Below are 19264 nucleotides of genomic sequence, written 5' to 3'. Positions count from 1 at the left end.
ACCTTGCCTCCCCTGCAGCACCACAGCGAATCTTCAGGTTTCAAGGGCAGCGTGAGCATCGCCCTTTGCATTTTACAAGTAGGATGACACAGAGCTACCAGCGAAGGACTGAAGACCCTTCATTCCGCACCTGGATTTCCTCTCTCGTATCTCCCTGCTGCCTTGGAGAAGCTGCTCCATGTCGCTTCCCCCCTCCACTGTACAGGGAAGGAGCAGGAGAGGCTCAGCCCAGAGCTGTCACACATTAACTCACCCACATCCGAATCAGCCTGCTTACTGACAGGGCCAGCTCCCTGGCAGGGAGCTGTTGAGAGGCTGACGCAGGGGCCTCGGGACCAGTGCTAGCCCAGTGCTCACGGAAATGACAGCCAGGGCTGTGCAGTGAGGTGGCATGGGCCAGAGGGAGCACTGCCAACACCTCTTTCAGCTGTGACACAGTCAGTCATGCAGATCTGCTTCAGGAGACCCTGCTTGGCTATTTAGTTGACTGTTTTTTCTTGGTATTTCCTGCTGTCATGCCTTCGGATGCAGATCAGTGATTTTTTCTCTCTCTCACCCTCCCTTGCACCCTCCCTTCCCCTGTATCCTATCTCTGTCATTGTGCTTCTAATTTATTTGCCTCTCTTCCATTCAATGCCTTGGCTTTGGACAGGTTTTACCCCTCTTCCTGCCTTTCCTTGTCTCTTCTCCATTTGGTTCCTTTGATCTTCCCTCTCCTCTACTCTCGTTCCTTTCCTTCTTCATCTTGAGCTCTGTCTTCTCCCTGCCCTAGCTTTCCCCCTTACCCAACCAGCTCCTCGCAATAGAAGGGCCTGCAGTAGCCCTGCCTGTTGTTTAGTCAGGTTGTGGAGAAGTAAGGACACTTCCAATCACGAGAGCTGGGTGCAGCCCTGTGCCCTTGTTGGACACAAGCTGCTGCTGCTTGTGGAAATGGCTCTAGAGACCTTGCATAGCCCTGGACTCTGGGGAGGCTCAGCAGCTGCCTGCATCAGATCTCAGGGAAGCAAGTCTGAGCTGTAAATTAGCCTCTGGCCCTTGGCTGCAGCTTGAGCAGAAGCAAATGTGTCCAGCCCTCATGGGGGCAGGCACTCTGAGACACCACAGATTGATAACAATTCCCTGAAAATTTCTATAGAGTCCAAAACTGAGCAAGCAAGAGCAAAAAAGAGAATGAGAGAAAAGCTGTGGAGGGAGAGAGATCAATAATTCAGGGTTTTGTTACCTGTTCATGATCATCAGACCATGGGATTCAGTGTAAAAGTGTTACTTTAAAATAATTCACATATCAGCAACCATCCTTGTCCAAACTGCCTTGAACAGGACCACACAAACCACATAGTTTGAACCTGGATAAGATTTCTCTTTAGTCCAGTGACATCCAAGTTTATGTTTCTGTCTAAGCCCATTTGCAGCAGAGATCACATGTTCTTTGAATGGACTTTTCTAGTCAAAGCATAGTTCAAGAAAAATTTGTAACCTGGCCCTTTTGCTGAATTTCTTCAACGTGGTCTATTTCGGGGGTGGATTTATACTGTCAGCTTGGATACCTTCCTGCTTCATTTCTAGGCTTTGGCCCCTTAATCAGAACACCTGCTGTTTTCCTCCAAAAAGGAGACTAGGAACAACTGGCAGCACAGCGTGTGCCAGGATCCAACCTGAAGCAAGAGCATAGATGTTGATTGTGCCAAACACCCAAGGCCTTCAACACAGTCCACACAGACCTTATGCCCTCAAGTGCCCTCACACACTGAGGCCATACCCCAGGATATACACGTCCTTGACATCAACTATAAAAGCACTACCTTGGCAAGCTGCAACCCAGTCCCATCTCTAAGACTTTGGGTACCTTGAATTGAAAGATCAGTGAAAGCATCCTGTGCCCTACAACCACCGAAGAGCCCCACAGAGCCCAGATCAGACCCAAAGCAAGTGCTTTTCCCCAGTGACATCCACGAGCCACTCTGCTCCCAAAAGCATGAGTCCTTTTGTATCTTCTTCAGGGGCAAGGCTCTTTTTTCTCTCACTCAGTTTGCAAAGGCAGCATAGGCAGTAATGAGTGCTTCTCCATTTAACCACTGAAGATACAGGAGCTTCAGGGTGATAGATGACACCATGGTTGACCACCAGCTTAACAGAAACAGGGTGACAAACAGAAGGGAGAGTCACAAAACAGGTGAGGAGAGTATAATGGATTTATTGAGAAGGCACACTGAAATATCTAAATAGGTCTAGCTTAAATTATTTCCTACCTCTCTTCTCAGTCACTGTCTGCAAGTGAATAACATCCATTCATCTGCCTGACCATCATTAGCCTATTCCATTCCAGGCACCACAAAATAGAGGGGAAACTTCTTATATGTGAGAGGATCTTGGAGAGGAAAGGATGGAAACTCCATTGTTAGAGGATTTGAAACCGAAGGGCTGAAACCCTGCTAGTTATACCCTGGGGAACCATCCTGCATAAACTTTCGGCGAGATGAGTTAGCCTTTTCTGTCTCAAGAGTGTTTTATCCACTGTCACCATAGTCATCCTGGAAAAAAAAAGGAACTCTGTTTTCTCGCTTTGCAGACCCGTTGAGCTGAGAGGTGCCATCCTCCAGCCAGGTGTCTTCACACCATTTAACTGGGTTAAAAAATAGCTGTTCTCTGTGCTAAATTGCTTCCTCGCTTCACAAGGCATAAAAGCCTTTTCTCTCTCTCCTGTGTCCTTGCTTCACTCCTTCTGGGGAGACAGCTGTTTGTTTTTTTTTTTAAATGCATTCTGCTCCTTAAAGGCCATCTCTGAGACAAATCGGGTCATGTAGAGCCAGGCCCATGTAAAATCCTGTAAAATCAATGGGAGTCAGGTGCCTAAATTTCTTTGTGAGTCGGGGCGCAAGTTACCTTGAATAACATCAGTAGGAACATATACTGTGTTCTAGTCAAGATTAAGAGCATGGTCTGAGATGCACCTTAACCCCACAAGTACCACAGATGATTAGCTGATTCAGCACTACAAGGGTATAGCAGCTTGATCCTGGGATGAACATTAAGGAGACTGACACATGCTATGCATTTGTGTGCAGAGAAACACCAGAAAAGGGAAAGCTACAGAGAGGGGTGGAGGAGACTTTATAATAAAGACCTTTTAAAGACCTTTTAATGGAGCAGTAAGTTCTTTCTTGATCTCTCCATCCCAGCATCCAAAATACAAAACTATGTGGGTTTTTTTCCAAAGCTGGGCAATGAGGTGCACCACAAGAGACAAGTGGACAAAGAGCAAGCAAGGACCAAAGTACTCAGTCTCCTTTCTTGCTCTTTGCCTATGTGTGGCTGCAAGCACATGGAATCTGGAAAACATCTAGTTTCTCTGTTTCACCTTTCCTGCGTTACCAGCATATGGGACATTTAGAAGGGCATGGAGGTTACAGTAACACTTTCTTCATTCTATGCCATATTTTGACCCCTCTGTAAGCTGTGAGTTTGGAGATGGAAAGTGGAAAGGGGACCAGAGATTAGAAATCTTCTTGGGGTCATGGCTCCATGCAATTTCCCCATTCCTGGTGCCTAAGAAATAGCCTCTGCCCTACCTCTGTCTTAAACACTCATTTCTCATCTCCTGCTCGCTCAGTTGTGTGACAGCAAGGAAAGTCTCACAGGAACAGTCTGCCTGGGAAGGGATGTCCTAGAAACCTGGAGGTGTGGCAGACAAGCAGATGGCAATGGTGAGAGGATCATCCCTCTACGATTGGAAAGATTTTATGGGCTGTGTAGATAAAGACATAAAAACTGAGCAGTGTTTCGTAGAGGCAAGGCTTTGCACACTGCCTTCAGTGGGTATATGGGGATGATCTGAATAAAAAAATTGACACGATTGACTATGTGTGTCCTTTTATACATCCATATAGGTACTTATCCACTAGCCTCAGTGATTTCAAGTCCTTCTGCCATTGAAGGATCTATGATTTGTTTCACACTAAATGAAATGGAGAACATTTACTATGTGTAAAATGACAACACGTTGCATACACTCTTAAAATATCATGAATATGTCAATATTAAGTACTAATATGAGTTTACTTTACACATAAATGTGTAAATGAAGGGGGTGTGTGATGGAATACTAATATATGAAACCTATCCTTACCAGACCTGATTCCTGTCTGGGAGCTCTGGATTCTGTACAAACACTAGCAATAAGAGTCACTTTATTTCAGAAGCCACAATACTACAACCAAGATGTCATATACGCATGGCAGATAGATAAGACAGATAGATTACTTGTTTTTCACTGAGGTGCTTTTGAATACATCCTGGCAAGGCTGACTCACCTTTTTAGCTTTCCAAGGAAGATAAATTGCTTTCCAGGAGCTTCACTGTATTCAGGAGATTTTTGAGCAGCTTCCTTAATTAGGGCTTATCTTCTGCATGAGTAATCCACAGATGAAAAGCCCTTGTCTTTTTTTGTGTGACAGAAGTTTCCCTCTGAACAATCTCTTTCTCACCCAACCCATTGTTATACAACATGACACACATACTAGATGGATACCGTGTCCTACCCCAGAAGTAGGTGCAGGCCAGTAGCTTGAACATAAGTAATTTCAAATGCCTAGGATGCTTCAGTGGGGAAGGACTGAACAGAAATGGGATTCCTGAGAGCCACAGTTGGCACAGACTATTAGTACATTTCTTTCAACCATGACCTTAAACTCCACCTCTGCCCCAGCCTCATGTTTCGTTTCTTTTATATGTGAAATTATGCTGAAAGTACCCTGTTGGAAATAACATTTTGCAGTTGCAAACCTTGTGATCTGGCAAGGACTCAAACTGATGCAATCCCAACTGGGGTATGAGGACAATGATGTCATCAAACTAGAAAAAGAGCCTTTTAGCTCTGTAATGCGGTAGGTGTGGGTGAGAGGTTTCAGTCTGACCTCCCTGGAGAGAGATAGTGCTCTCCCATTCCCTGCTAGGTAAAGGGTCGGCTGGCAGTCACAGCTCACCGCGATTTTATCTATCAGAATGGCAGGAGAGCCAATCCTGCATCTCGCTGCACCCTGGCCTCCTGCTAGCAGTGGGAAGGGGATGAGCCTTCGCAGGGCTGCATAGCCCCGGTTACTCCTCTGGGCTAAGAGAGGAATGCATGCAGGAGGCCACGCTTCATAATAGCTCTCCTAGTTGGTGCAGGAGGTACGTGGGATGTGAAAGCGGCAAGGCCAGTGGCAAGAGAGACCTCCCTTCAGTCAATGTTTTTCATCTTTTTCCAGGGATTAACAATTTTGTCACATGCATTAATGGTTTTGCAGGAATCAGGCATATGGGACTGGACCTTGTAGTTATGTAGTTACTTGTAGTTATGTAGAAACTTGTAGTTATGGCTACATTGTCTTTCCAGTCTCCCAGTCCTGTTGCTGTTTGAGATTGGCCATGGTCCTTAGGGAGAGAGAGTCAAAGCTAGGGCATCTAAGTGTATCCGGTGCTATAAAGGAATACCTAGTCTGTCTTCAGGTTGCTGTGGCTACAGCATAATGCCGCTGTTCTCAAGCTTTCCTTAAACCAGCTGGTCCAGGTATAAGTAGCTATGTTGCCACAGCAACACAGGACTTACTGCAAGCTGCAAAACTTGCCTAAGGAGTGGGATGGAGCCTGTGCAGAGCTGTGCACTACCCTGGCTGGATCACAGCTATTCTGTGAAGATGCTATTTTAGAGGTACTTCCAATTTGTTTCCATGCCTTTGTGCTGAAATAGGCTGAAAAGCTTACCCCGGGCGCTGAGTAACCCAGTGCAGAGTTAGCTAGGCAAGCAAAAGACATACATGAATGGTTACAGCATGCTAACATCTGCATCGTCTTTACACATAACCATACCCTGCTCTCTGACAAGCTGACATGAACATAAAGCCCACTTTCCATACTATGTCACTAATGCCCTTGAGGAACTGTAGACATAACTTCTCAGCTGTGCCCCTGGGATAGGTACAACCACCGTTTTGTCCCTGGGCATGGTCAGGAGCATGAAGACTCCTTGTGCTGAATTCTGTGTATTAATATCAGTTGCGTATTCATTCACAGGCTTTTTTACTCACCCCCTACATAAGCATCTTGGTGCCTAGTCTCACTCCCAGACTTATTTCCCACTGTATTCAGACCCATCCTCACCCCTGCGCAGCTGCATGGAGCGTCTCTTTTCCTTGATGACTTGGAGCTGCTCATTCCCTGGCCACCATATCCCTTCAAGCTCATCATACCCACTGAAGCTCACCGCTATTTATCTGGAGAACGATCCCAGGTGAGCAGGAGTGCTAGGGTGGGGGATCCTGTGCTCCCTGGGGGTCCAGGGGGAGACAGTGGGTACCACCTCTGGCATGCCAGTGGCCAAGCGTTTGGTTTGCTGGCATAGCTTCGCTCACATGTGTGCGCCTGGCCCTGCCTCACGCTGTGGAAACGATCACTTCCAGTCTGTCTCCCAGTGATGGCTACCACTGTATCCAGTCCTCTCTGCCCCTCTTCACAGGCATGGTGTTTCCAGTGCCACGTGTGCACGCTGCAGTGGCTTCTTCTCCCTTATTCCTGCTGCACTCTTTTTGAATGCATTTATAGGCTGTCCCTTCTCTCTGTGTGGTCCAGGGCCTTTCCACAGATGGCACCTCTAAGTTGCAATGGCCTAAGGAGCAGTTTCCTCTTCCCACCCAGGAATAAACGCTTGCTATCCTTCTCAGCCAGTTCGTTTTCTTTCTTTTGTGACCTGAGCCAGTGTTGGAAACCAGGTGCAGACAGCAGAGAGACCAGTGGCTCTGCTTCCGAGCACCTCTTTTGAATGCTTCCCAATGATAATATTAATAGAACAGTGTCCTTTCATCAATAGCTGAGCTGCCACTTGCCCAAGAGCTGGGGTGAAGAATGGTACAACCTGTAGATTCAGTAGGGGTTTGCAAGCTGAGCACTATCTGTCTGCAGCAGACCAGCATAAGGCGTAGGCTCTGTTTTGGTCCCATCTATGACTTTAATGCAAGGCTTAAGTCTAAAAAACATGGAGAATGCCAGTTCTTTGTTGCAAGGTCAGAGAAATAATAATAATCTGCTGAAACTGGAAGAACTGATATCTATCTGCTTATTATTCCTTCATTGAAAGCAAAGTGCTTGGAGTGCTGGCAGGCAGGGCATTCATGAGGAGGATATCCTGTGAATATCCATCTGACAGCATGTGTCTGCAGTGGGGCAGGCAGCAATGCTATTCTCTATTGGCAATCCTGAGCCAAAGAAGCTATAAAGGACAAAACACTTGGTGTCATTCGAGTCACACACATGTGAAACAAGGTGTCATTAAAAAGAAACGAAGACTTAAAGGCAGAGGTGGATTTGGAAAGACTGTGAAAATCCCCCTAGGGAGAATGTTTTGAAAATGAGTAGAGGAAAAAATTGGTATATTTCAAAATGAATAGGAAAATAAATCATGGGAATAGAGACAATCCAGCTGGTGCAAGCCTTTCCACACAGCCAAGGTGCTTTCTGACAGCATTGCTGACGGAGATGATGGGGTGCTTTAAATTCCTTTTACAAACCCACTGTCTGTCCAGCCCTAGGATGAAATTAGAGCCACCTGGCTTCAAACCCATACCAAATGGAAAGACTGCTTTGAAACTTGTCACTGGCTAGCAGGAGGGGAAGGCAGGACATTCCCAATGAAATCAGAGGCTGGCTGCACCTGGAGAAATTTTAACTTATCTCCCTGTTTTCTCCCTTGCCCTCCTCCCTTGCTCTTCCTCAAAGGTTGAAAAAAATGAAGATGGGGACCAAAAGATCGAGCAAGATGGCATCAAACCAGAAGATAAAGCTCATAAGGCAGCCACCAAAATCCAGGCCAGCTTCCGTGGACACATAACAAGGAAAAAGCTCAAGGGGGAGAAGAAGGGAGATGCCCCGGCGTCTGAGACTGATGCTACTGACAAGAAGGAGGAAGGCCCTGCTGGTGGAGCAGCTGAGAACAAAGAGAGCGAGGCTCCCACTGCCACGGAAGCGGCCGCTGACAGTGCCCAGCTGGAGGAGGGCAGCAAAGACAGCAGCGCGCCAGTGGAGGAGAAAAAAGGGGATGGAGCTGCCGACACGGGCTCAGAGCAGCCAGCCCCGCAGGCTGCCACTCTTGCTGCCTCCTCAGAGGAAAAGCCCACTGCTGCCGCCGAAATGGAAAGTGCCACTAAAGCCTCCACTGATAACTTGCCGTCCTTGAAGGCTGACGAAGCCCAAGACAAAGAGGAGCCTAAACAAGCCGACGTGCCTGCTGCTGACACCACTGCCACCACCACCCCTGCCGCAGACGATGCTACTGCCAAGGCAACAGCGCAACCCCAAATGGAGACAGTGGAGAGCAGCCAAACCGAAGAGAAGACAGGTGAGTGAATGCCTTGCTAGGGAATGAGCCTCTCTGGAAATAGATGCCTCCCTCAGTCTCTTGAGGATGCATCTGGGGTTGGTCAGCAAGGGCAGGCATGGGGTCAGACTGAGGGTTAACAATGGAATCCCCTTGCTGGGTTTTAGGGGTGGGAGGAGTTGTGTGTTCTTGCCTAACAGCCTCTTCCCTGCTTCCCAGCAGCTTTCGGAAATACTGCGCCTCCTCTCGAGGCTTCTGTTCCTCTGGGTGAAGTTGCCATCCAGACCTTTTTTCCATGGTGGTGGGAGAGTGTCAGCCAGCTAGGAGGTTTAAAGGAGCCTGGGAGAGCTCCCCAAGCTCTGTGTATGCTAAAGGGGTAGGTGGACCTTCTCAGTCACACAAGCACAGGCAGCTCCCAGTGGGGCAACAAAACAGCCCGAGCTGATACCGGTTCACTGGAGGCTGCCAACTTGAACTGAAAATCTCACAAGGCAAAAGCACTCTCATACTGCAGGAGGCCATTTAGCCTTGATGGTGGGATGATCAAGAAGGAGCCAAAAGGTTGTTTTTTTCCATCTGCTTGTAAATGGATGAGATTCCTGGTGCAACCACATCCCAGTCTGGAACATCTTGTTACCAGCATCGCTTATAGTTCCATTCACACCAACACAAGCCTCTGTACTTGGAGTAGCCCATGACAGCCATGCTTGCATGAAGCTTTTGGATGTGTTAGTGGGGTCAGACCCACATGGTAAGAGGATTAGGTAGAGAAAGGAAAGATTAAAGGCCCTTACAGCTCAGTGAGTGAGGACAGAAGAGAGAAAGAGTTGAATTTACACAGTCTCTCTAGGAGGTGTTTTCAATTCTTTGCTCTTGACCAAATGCAAGTCCGCTAAACAAGTTCCCCTGGGAAAAGGTGAAAAGTTTGGAGAGACAAAAGTGCATGTTTTTGACAGAGACTAGTGTTTCCGAACCATAAAGAAGAGCTGGTTTTGAATTGTGATACTGAGCTGGGTAGAAAATGCATCAAAGACCTAAGGGTACTTCTGCTCTTGTTCTTTATCTTCCCTATGTTATCAAAGACAGAGAACATAAATAAAAAAACCCGTAACATCAGAGGTAGGCACCACATGAAACTCAATCAGGAGGCAGTGCCGAGCATAACTGGCCTCCACATTCATGAGACATTCAGTTGTACAGGGCATTATACATTCATTAGCTTGTTGGGGCAAAAATGTGGCATATCACCTTGATATTCATAAACAGCCTGACATAAATGTTACAGAGCCTCAGCATCCAGTCTTGCATTTACTGATGTTTCTCCATCGTTTCATTTGATCCACTACTTCTCTTTCACAAATTACAATTCCTACTGTCTAGTTAAACTTCCAAGCTTCATAACTAACTCAGGGCATCAGATGATTCTGTTCCTGCTCAACAAAGTGGACAGACAGGAAAGAATGATATCCAAAAGCACAGATAAGTACTGGGAGAGGAGCTCATGCAGAACATTTATGATTTAAGGTATGGAAAAGGGAAGCGGCCTGCAAGAGCGTAAGTCTAGACTGAATGTACACAACAATGAAATGTTGCTCGTTTTACCTAGTTTTATTAAAACATTTCTAGAGAAAAGCCTTGAAATTGCATCATCCAAGTTGGCTTCTTGTTGTCCAGGTCTCTAGCCCTTTGTTCTTGCTTTATGTGATGAGTTGAGTAGCAAAATAAATGTCACGTGATTTGTGAAATCTAATTTGGTATCTTGTATGCTATATTTGCATTGGTTTTGTACTTGGGCAAGGTTATAAATGTATTAATAGGACAGAGTGAATCAGTGTTTTAGGGTTCTCTGTACACAGGATAACAAGTGCTAATTAGTTCTTGTTTAAGACTTGGGATGCCTTATTCCTAAAGAGGAACAGTGATTCTGCTTTGAATTAACATTCTATTTTTATTCAGATTAATCTGCTGTAATGGATAGAGGTAGGAAATTCATAGTAGCTGGCTATTTAATTTGCTTAATTTTACCTGTTTTGAGTCACCATTCATCAAAGAATGGTTTATGTCTATGCAGCATTCTAAATTATTTGCAGATATCTTCCCTGTATGCTTGTTGGTGTTAACATCATTTGAAGTGGCCAACCATCATGGCCACATCATTTGAAGTGGCCATTTAAATGGTTGATTTAATATGCATTTGCACATGATACTGTTACTTATGTAAATATCTAGCCAACAGAGTAAGTTGGAAAATCTGCACTCAAGTATATATTTAAAAATGAGTTTTCAGTGATTGTTTAAGTGTTCAAGGCCAGTATGTGTATCTATTTATATTTATTCAATATGCACACAGTAATACTCGAGCTCATCAATGTTTGCAGAAAGCAAACATGGAAGGTGTGTGGCCACAGTCACTGACAGTCTCTTTAAAATGTTAATGAATATAGATTTTTTTTTTCTAAATTCCTATTCCAGTATGATATCAGCCTTTCAGTCACAAACTCAAACAGCTGGGTAAGTGCCCCTAGAGCCGTCCAAGAAAGAAATGCAAAGAAGATTAAGTAGGCCTTCTTGTCTGTTTCTCTGAGGATGCTGGGCTGTGTTCTGCAATACACTCTGTAGTACAATGTCCAGAATAAAAGAAGTTGCTTTCTTCTTAAAGAATATTCCACAAAAAAAGCAGCATAAAAGTTCCCACAGACAGGAAATATTTCCTGACAGAAAGCCTATGTTTTCTTTTCCTTGTCTTCAGCCTATTACTTCTTCTCATCTCTTAAAACCTCTCTCTTTCTTTCTTGGCACTTACTCTTTCCATAGACCTAAAAACTTTTTCCATATCTTGACCTTTCTCCCAGTCATCCACCAGCAAACACAGCACTGGTGGCTGCTGGCATGGCTGTGGTGGTTTGGTCATTCATGAAAGAGGGAGGGCTACCAAACATCTGCCACTCCAGTACTCTTCCAGCCTGGGGACAAATCCTCTTTCAGCTTCATCAGTCCCCTTCTCCCAGAAGTCATCCCCTTGGCTTTCAAAGGTCATCTCTTATCGTTTCTATGATTGAAGGCTGGCACAGTAGTATGCGGTATCAGGCTGCCAAAAATAAATCAAATTGGCTCCTAGCCAGTGTCATCGGTTGGCTGGTTGCCATGGCATGCTTGGCTGCTACTACCATGAGGCATGCCGACTGTGCTGGTTTTGTGTGGTGATGTTCATTTGCCTTGAATTTTACTACAATGGCTGTGTCCTGTTATCTGTGGATATCTTGTCTGGTGCAAACAGAAGCAAAAGGCAAGGGCACCTTCATCTAAGGGCAGGACAAAAAGACAGGAAGAGGGAAAAGGAATAACTAACCAGATAAAGAGAGGTGGATGATTTTCAATGCTTAATATTTAATGTTTCTGGAGTGAGAGAGAGGCTGGGTGATAGTCGCTAATACTTCATATTCTACTTCTTCATACTAGTCACTAATTCCCCTGACAGCCCTCAGCTCTCCTTGTTATTCAGTTCCACATACTCTACCTGTGTCGTGGTTTTTTGACTGAGGGTCGAGTCATGATGGCCGAGTCAAGATGGCCGCCTGCCATCTTCACACCGATTTGCAAGGGAAAACTTCAGCTCCAGTACACCTCCTCCTGCTCCATCTTGACTGACCTGGTCGTTGTGGTTGTTTTCTCTTAGCTCTTAACCGTCCCTGGGGGAGCTCGGCCCGGCGGGCACCCCGGGAGCAGGGTGCTTCCCGAGTCCCCCATGCGGCTCCCCCGGCGCCATCTTGAGCACATGGCGCCGGCTCAGGCCCAGGCGGCCGCCCGGCTGGGAGCGAGGGCAGCGCCCTCCTGCTCTCTCCTCGTTCCTGGGCAAAAGACCTTTTCCCGTCCCTTTGTCTCAACTTAAATAGGGCAATTCGCAGAGGCGCCGATTTGGTGCAACCCCTCCCCGGGGGGGATGGGACTCAGATCTGGTGGCACAGGGAGCAAATCCCCTCCCCTGCCACCAGAACACCCCCCCACATCAAACTATCACACTCCACCCCTCGCCTTTGCGAACTCCCTATTTAGGCACAACTTCAGTTAAAACATTGAACAAGAACACACATTTCACAAACAATCCACCCCTAGTCCCTTCACCAAACACAACAATCAAAGTTTCCCAAGGTCCTGTTTTCACCACTGTGGAGTCCATGTTTTGCCCTTTACCTCTCCCAATCACTATTCTTACCTCGAATTCCTCAGCCCCACTTTGGGCGCCAAAATTGTCGTGGTTTTTGGACTGAGGGTCGAGACAAGAACTGAGAGGGAGCACCACCAACCATGGTCCCCGGGCAAAACATGACTCAGGCTTTCTTCTTAAAACAAAACCAATTTATTAACAGTTACTTAACAAGAGACACAAGGGAACGAAACCAGTTACTTGAGAGGAGAAAGAGAAAAACAAGGACAGATCTTAAAACAACACCTCCCCACCCCTATTTCCTTTCGTTCCCGGCTCTACCTCCCCCCCGGCGGCACAGGGGGACAGGGAATGGGGCAGTGCAGGTCAGTTCATCCATGTTGTTAACTGCCGCTCCTTTCTTAAGGGAGGAGGAGTCCTTACACCATTTTTCCCTTGCTTCAGTGGATCCCCTACTCACAAGGAAAAAAAATCCCCAAACTTTTCCAACGTGAGTCCTGCCCGCAGGATTGCAATCCTTCCCCATGGATTGCACCAGTTCGGGCTTTACCAGTCTCAGCCTCTTAGGGAGCTGCTGCCACTCGCGTCGGCGTGGGTCGTCCCACGGACTCCAGATGCCTCCACGACCTCGTCGTGCATTCCATGCCCATTATTAACAGTACCTCGTCGTGCATCCCCTGCTCCATGACCTCTCCTGGGCTCAGGCATCTCTTCCCCGACGTGGGTTTCTCCACGGGCTGCGAGTGGGTCTCTGCTCCGCCGAGTACACCCTGGCTGCAGGGGGGCCACCTGCCATCTTCACACCGATTGCAAGGGAAAACTTCAGCTCCAGTACACCTCCTCCTGCTCCATCTTGACTGACTTGGTCGTTGTGGTTGTCTTCTCTTAGCTCTTAATCGTCTCTGGGGGAGCTCGGCCCGGCGGGCACCCCGGGAGCGGGGTGCTTCCCGAGTCCTCCATGCGGCTCCCCCAGCGCCATCGTGAGCACGTGGCGCCGGCCCGGGCCCGGGTGGCCGCCCAGCCGGGAGCTGGGAGCGAGGGCAGGGCCCTCCTGCTCTCTCCTAGTTCCTGGGCAAAAGACCTTTTCCCGTCCCTTTGTCTCAACTTAAATAGGGCAATTCGCAGAGGCGCTGATTTGGCACAACCCCCCCGGGGGGGATGGGACTCAGATCTGGTGGCACAGGGAGCAAATCCCCTCCCCTGCCACCAGAACACCCCCCTACATCAAACTATCATAACCTGTCTGTTGGTAATGGCTTAGGAAACGGCTTCAAACAAATGTCCTGTGTCCAGTATTAGTTGATCTGATACCCCGGGCATTCCCATTAATACAGTAGGACAGTTTCTAAGCAATTCTTAATGTATCAAAAAGCACATGGAAAAAAAGTAGATGGATTCCAAACTGGGTGAACCATTGAATGAGTTAATGGGCTTTGTTCAGTGGTGATGGGAGATTGATTTAAGAAGGACAATCTCTTAGTTCTGTTCACTCCTTTTGATGGGTGACTTGCATGCCAAGAAGGTGTTCTCTTATCTGAGCATCCTTGCCAAGACTGATGTTTCTAGGCTTTCTTGTTACCATCCAGCTTTTGCATCTCTGGTGTTGGTATTATGCTTAGAAGAGCTCCCTTAGTTGCCAACCTATTCAGGAGGACAAAATTTTAAAGTGGTAGTGTACTCGGCACTGATGAGGCCGCACCTGGAATATTGTGTCCAGTTTTGGGCCCCTTGCTTTAAGAGAGATATTGAGCTCCTGGAGCGAGTCCAGAGAAGGGCGACTAAACTGGTCAAGGGGCTGGAAAATAAAACTTATGAGGAGTGGCTGAGGGAGTTGGGGCTGTTTAGCCTGGAGAAGAGGAGGCTGAGGGGAGACCTGATTACAGCCTACAAATACTTGAGAAGGGATGGTGGGGAGGTAGGGGAAGGGCTCTTTACATTAGTGATGGGTGACAGAACAAGAGGAAATGGGTACAAGCTTAGTCAGGGGAGATTCAGGTTGGATGTTAGGAAATATTTCTTCTCTGAAAGGGTTGTCAGCCACTGGAATAGGCTGCCCAGGGAGGTGGTTGAGCCCCCACCCCTGGATGTGTTTAAGAATAGGGTGGATGATCTACTTAGGGATATGGTTTAATGGGGATTAGGGACGGTTGAACTTGATGATCTCTGAGGTCTTTTCCAACCTAGAAATCTATGAATCTATGAATCTATGAATTTATACATTACATATGAATGGGGAAGTGAGACTTACTCTAATCTAGGTTGCATTGGTTTGAATCCGGAGAGTCTCCATCAAAGTCACTGGAAAGAGTCTACAGTGCAGCTTTGAAGCAAGATCAGCATCTGGCACAGCAGACTGTAGGAGAAGATGGGCTACTGTGTGTCTTACAGGGAGACGAAGAGGTGCATGTCACACAATGTTAGATTCTTTGTACTTTCCCAGGTTTTCGAGTCTCGCCTCCAAATTTGGCCAGCTCTCACATCAAAAGCACTCTCAGATTACTAGGTAAGAATACAACAAAGCCCAGAAATATGAAAGAGTAAATTGTGCCTAAGGAAACAAATGGATCTTCTTTTATTGGGAAATGAAGAATGGTTTCTCTGGCTTGATAAAAGAGCTTTGCAATGGAGCAGTTTCACAGCTGAAACAAAAAATCAGCCAGATGACAATTGCTCTGCATGTAAGCAGGCCAGCAGTTCCCCCAGGCACAGCAGTATCCTGCAAGCAAGGACCACTGGGAGGCACCATCTTCTCTTCACTTCCTCAGAGGGAGCAAGTCCCTATGGATCCTTTTTCACCATTCAGTTGTATCAGTTCTTTGTTTTCAGTTCAATCAGCATATTGATGGAGGGGCAATACTTGCTGCCCGTAGGGAGCGCTGGCTATATAAAGATTTGGAAAGGGAGACTGTCTATTGTCATGTACCAGCTAGAAGGTACAGCCAGTGCTACACAAGGGGATTGCAGTTGTATGACTGGAATTTTAGTTGTGGCCCATGGGTAGCTGGCATGAGGCAGGACACCCTCACTGCTGTTCCGGTTTCACGCAAGCTTATCTCTGCTGCTGCACCTGGCAACCGAGGAAAGCAATGCAAATACAGTAGTCTTCCCATGACTGCTCCAGAGGGAACAACTCGAAGCAAGCATGCCAGCGTTTTCTTGTCTGTACTACTACTCCAGCAACAAAGTAAGAATATATAAATGCAATTTAGGTTACCTGCAACGTGCTGAAAAGTGTCAAAGTATGTGCTAGTCCTCAGTTGCTCTGAAACTTCTAATCATTGCATTGTGTCTATGTGGGTATAAGCATTGCATATGTATTTCACACTCTGCTTTGCATTGGTGCAAAGCAGGGTGTGAAATACATATGGAGGAAAGTGGAATGTCACAATTTTCCAGAGAACAGAAAACCTACATGCTACCTGCTATAGCTGCAGGATTTCCTCCTCTGTTGCAGTGAAATACTGTCTTTGGTCCTATGTGTGCCTCAGGTCTGCTATTTTCTAGTAAGATGCAGCTTGCCCCATATAGGTGGGAACTGTGCTAGTGGACTGGTGGTGAAGCAGGACCTGGTCTCTTTTAATGAAATCTTAGGTGGCACTAAGCATATCTACTGATGGAAAGGTGTGGGCTGACTCTGGAAAAGGCCTCTTGAGGAGAGCAGGTTAACCACTGTTTTGCACCAAGGAGATAACAGTTCTTTTGAGACCTCAGTAAGAAAGGGATGGAAATTCAAGGCTGGTTAACTGGTTTATTTTGTGAAGGATAGAAATTATAGGAAAGGTGTCAGCAATCTTTTATCCCTTCTGATGTTGGGAACCACAGCAGATGCAGTATTGTCTGAGCCCCTCCTCGTTGATCATGGCACACTGCACAGAGTTCTTGCTCATGGGGAAGCTAGCCAGCCTCACTCTTTTTCACATCTTTATAGTGTTCTTCTAGCTGAGCAAAGCTATTGGTCTTGAACCTGTACAATACTGAAATTCGTAGATATAGTATACCAAGGTTCGCTGAAAGTGTTATGCTCTTACACATCTCTGTAGGAAGGAACTCTTACACACAGTCCATACGGGTGGTATTGTTTAAGGCAGTGCATACTAATGTCACAGTATGTGCTTATGCTAACACACAGCTCTCTACAGCCGATGGTTAAACTCCACCTAGATTTTGTTTGAAATCACCGTCTTCTTGTTACAGTGTTTTCCACAGTGGTCCGCTATAACTGCACTCAGAAAATGCTCTGAAATCCCCATATGGGAGAAAAGCTTTCTGCCATAAATGATAATCAAATTTTCTTCTGAGAAGGGTTCAAATAGCAGAGAAGTAGACAGACAATGAAATTTAAGTGGCAGGTGTTTGCTGTAGCTGTAGCAGTGCTCTGCGCCACCACTGGTGTCGTCTCTTTACACTAGGATCAAGTAGACTGAACTTTTCCGATGGATTTAAGCTTGCAGAGTGTCAGCTGAGATTTACAGCTCCAAGGAGCAGCACTTTAAAGGTAGTGGTGCTGCTGACTCTATGGTACAGATGATTGCCATGCACAGAGGGATTGGGAAAGTTCACGAGGTCGACGTGATCGGATTAGTTAGACATTCCTCGAGTGCTGTATAATAAGTACAGTAATACTGGATTATCAGTGGCAGTTCAGTGATCAGTTCCAATCTCTGTGGCAGCTCGGTGGAACTCTGGCAAGGCGAAGTTGTGCTCCCAAGGATCCATGCAAATATCTGTAGAAAAACATAAGAATTGCCAAGCCAGGTCAGACTGAACATCCATTTATAGTGCTTCTGTAGCAGCGGCTGGCACCAAATACTGCTGTGGGCAGTGTCGTGATTAACTACCTCTCTGCAACAAGGACTCATCCCTGTCCTCTGCTGCCTGGGATTTGGTTTAACAGTTCAAATGTGATGTCTTATCTCTTTTGATATTTTGATACAAATGATACCAGTGACTTTATATGGCATATATGTCAATGCACAATATCTGACTGACTGTCAACAGCTTCCCCAACTCCAATCAACTGTACTATGGTAGAAAGTTCACCAGTGAATTGTCACCATTGCCTTAAATATCTTTCTGTAGTTGTGTTATGTCACAGAAAGAGCAAAAGCTTTGATATCGCTACTTTGTGCCATTGCTTATTGTACATACCATCATATAGTATGTGCGTATGCACAGAGAGTACAGTACATAGCCCTTGCTGTTCGTGTCTTTCCGGAAGAACACACAAGCAATGCTTTCGATTGCTTTTTATAAGAAATTATTTCCATGCTTTTTAGCATCTTTGTTGCTTTTCTCTGCTTTCCCTTTAAATCTGCATGCATCTCATTTATGAGATGGTGTGACAAACACTGTACACACTAGCCCAGAAAAGGCTGTACTTGTATACACATATTTCCAGAAAGGCAATATTTCTTCCATTTTGCCCCCCATCTCAGTCCTTATGCACACCAACATTGCTTTTTGGAGACAGCTGCCCAGTGAGTACTGATGACTGCAGCGACATCCAGGTCTGTTGTGGACTTGGGAGTTCTCCTCTTTGTAAAGGCACTGCACAAATATTTTATTCAGACATCTGATGATCTGTGAGACTGGGCAGTGGCGAAGAGAACCAAAGAAAATGTAGGCAGTGACAGAAGTCTTACAAGTCAAGCCACTGGTATCAGCTCTGTGGAACAGGTTCCATCTGCGGTTCTGGACCTCCAATAGACCTGTGAAAGACCAACTTACGCAAGCTCAGTTTGAACAGGTCCAATATATATTTCTCAAGACTACATTCACACTGCAAGCTTGACTTAAAGGAGGGCCTCCTTATTCCCTAGCTTTCCTCTCTCTTGGTATTGAATGTCTTTCAGATGGAAAATAGAGGAGACAACAATAATGTATGGAGGAAAACTGAATGATGGAGAGTGCTGCTATTGTGTGCTTAGCTGTTCTCTGAAGGGGAGTCTGGTCTGGTTTTGAGGGCTACTAGAACTGTGACTTTCTTCCTAGTTCTGTATTCCCTGCTAAAGGCATATCCTTTAGCTCTAATGGTCTGTACAATATAAAAAGCCTTGGCTTTATCATCACCAAATGTGAATGTGATCTATGGAAATGTGGTTTTTTTCTTTCTGTGTCCTTAGCTACATCACTGTCAGCATGGGACACTGAAACAGAGCTGAAAATCTCAGCTGAGGTCCTGGCAGCCAGGAGCCCATGTTGGACATCTACCCTTTGCAGGGCGGCAGAGTAGTCAGGAAAAGAGCTATGGAAACCTGGACAGGGCCCAGAGATGTAAAGGAAAATGCTTTTCTCCTAACAGCAGGAAAATTGACAGTCAAGGCTTCATGTAAATAAGTCTTAGATAAAGGTCGTAGGGTCCCAATTATCCAGTGTTCAAAGGACCACACACTTTCCAGCTGTACCTTGAGGCAATATCAAATGAGTTGTCTTTTCATTATGAAAGAAAGCAGAAGGTGGAAGACTATTCAACCTCTCCATCTTCCTTCAGCAAGACACAGTAATTAGAAATGCTAGTAGTGATAACCGGATGTTACCTGTAACCTACAGGACTTAATGAAGAATAAAAATGTCTCTGACATTTGGAAGAGCATCCAAATCCCAATGCTAAAGTGGTGCAGTGCTGCACAATGCATAGCTGACAGTGCATTTCATGTACGGGGAAAGGGATGGGAGGGCAGGAGCGAGAGCTGTGGCCAGTCTGCAGGAGCATTCCCCAGTGCTGCTGACTTTAGCAGAACCATCTTAGCAGC

At 46.2% G+C, this 19264-nt stretch overlaps 1 protein-coding gene across 1 annotated transcript in view; it reads left to right on the top strand.

Annotated features, from left to right (window-relative positions):
* The first annotated feature begins 4878 nt into the window (after positions 1–4878).
* The window catches only part of GAP43 (growth associated protein 43), a 30323-nt gene continuing 15937 nt past the window's right edge, over positions 4879–19264 (top strand). Inside the window, exons 1-3 of the mRNA XM_086622745.1 lie at positions 4879–4883; positions 6127–6268; positions 7672–8368. Coding sequence (XP_086478871.1) covers positions 4879–4883; positions 6127–6268; positions 7672–8368 — 844 coding nt within the window. The remainder of the gene's footprint in view (positions 4884–6126; positions 6269–7671; positions 8369–19264) is intronic.

This window comes from Tauraco erythrolophus, chromosome 1 (assembly GCF_009769465.1).
Source record: "Tauraco erythrolophus isolate bTauEry1 chromosome 1, bTauEry1.pri, whole genome shotgun sequence".
NCBI classification, from domain to species: domain Eukaryota; kingdom Metazoa; phylum Chordata; class Aves; order Musophagiformes; family Musophagidae; genus Tauraco; species Tauraco erythrolophus.
The sequence above is the reverse complement of the archived record's forward strand: the minus strand, read 5'-3'. Positions and strand labels throughout refer to the sequence as shown.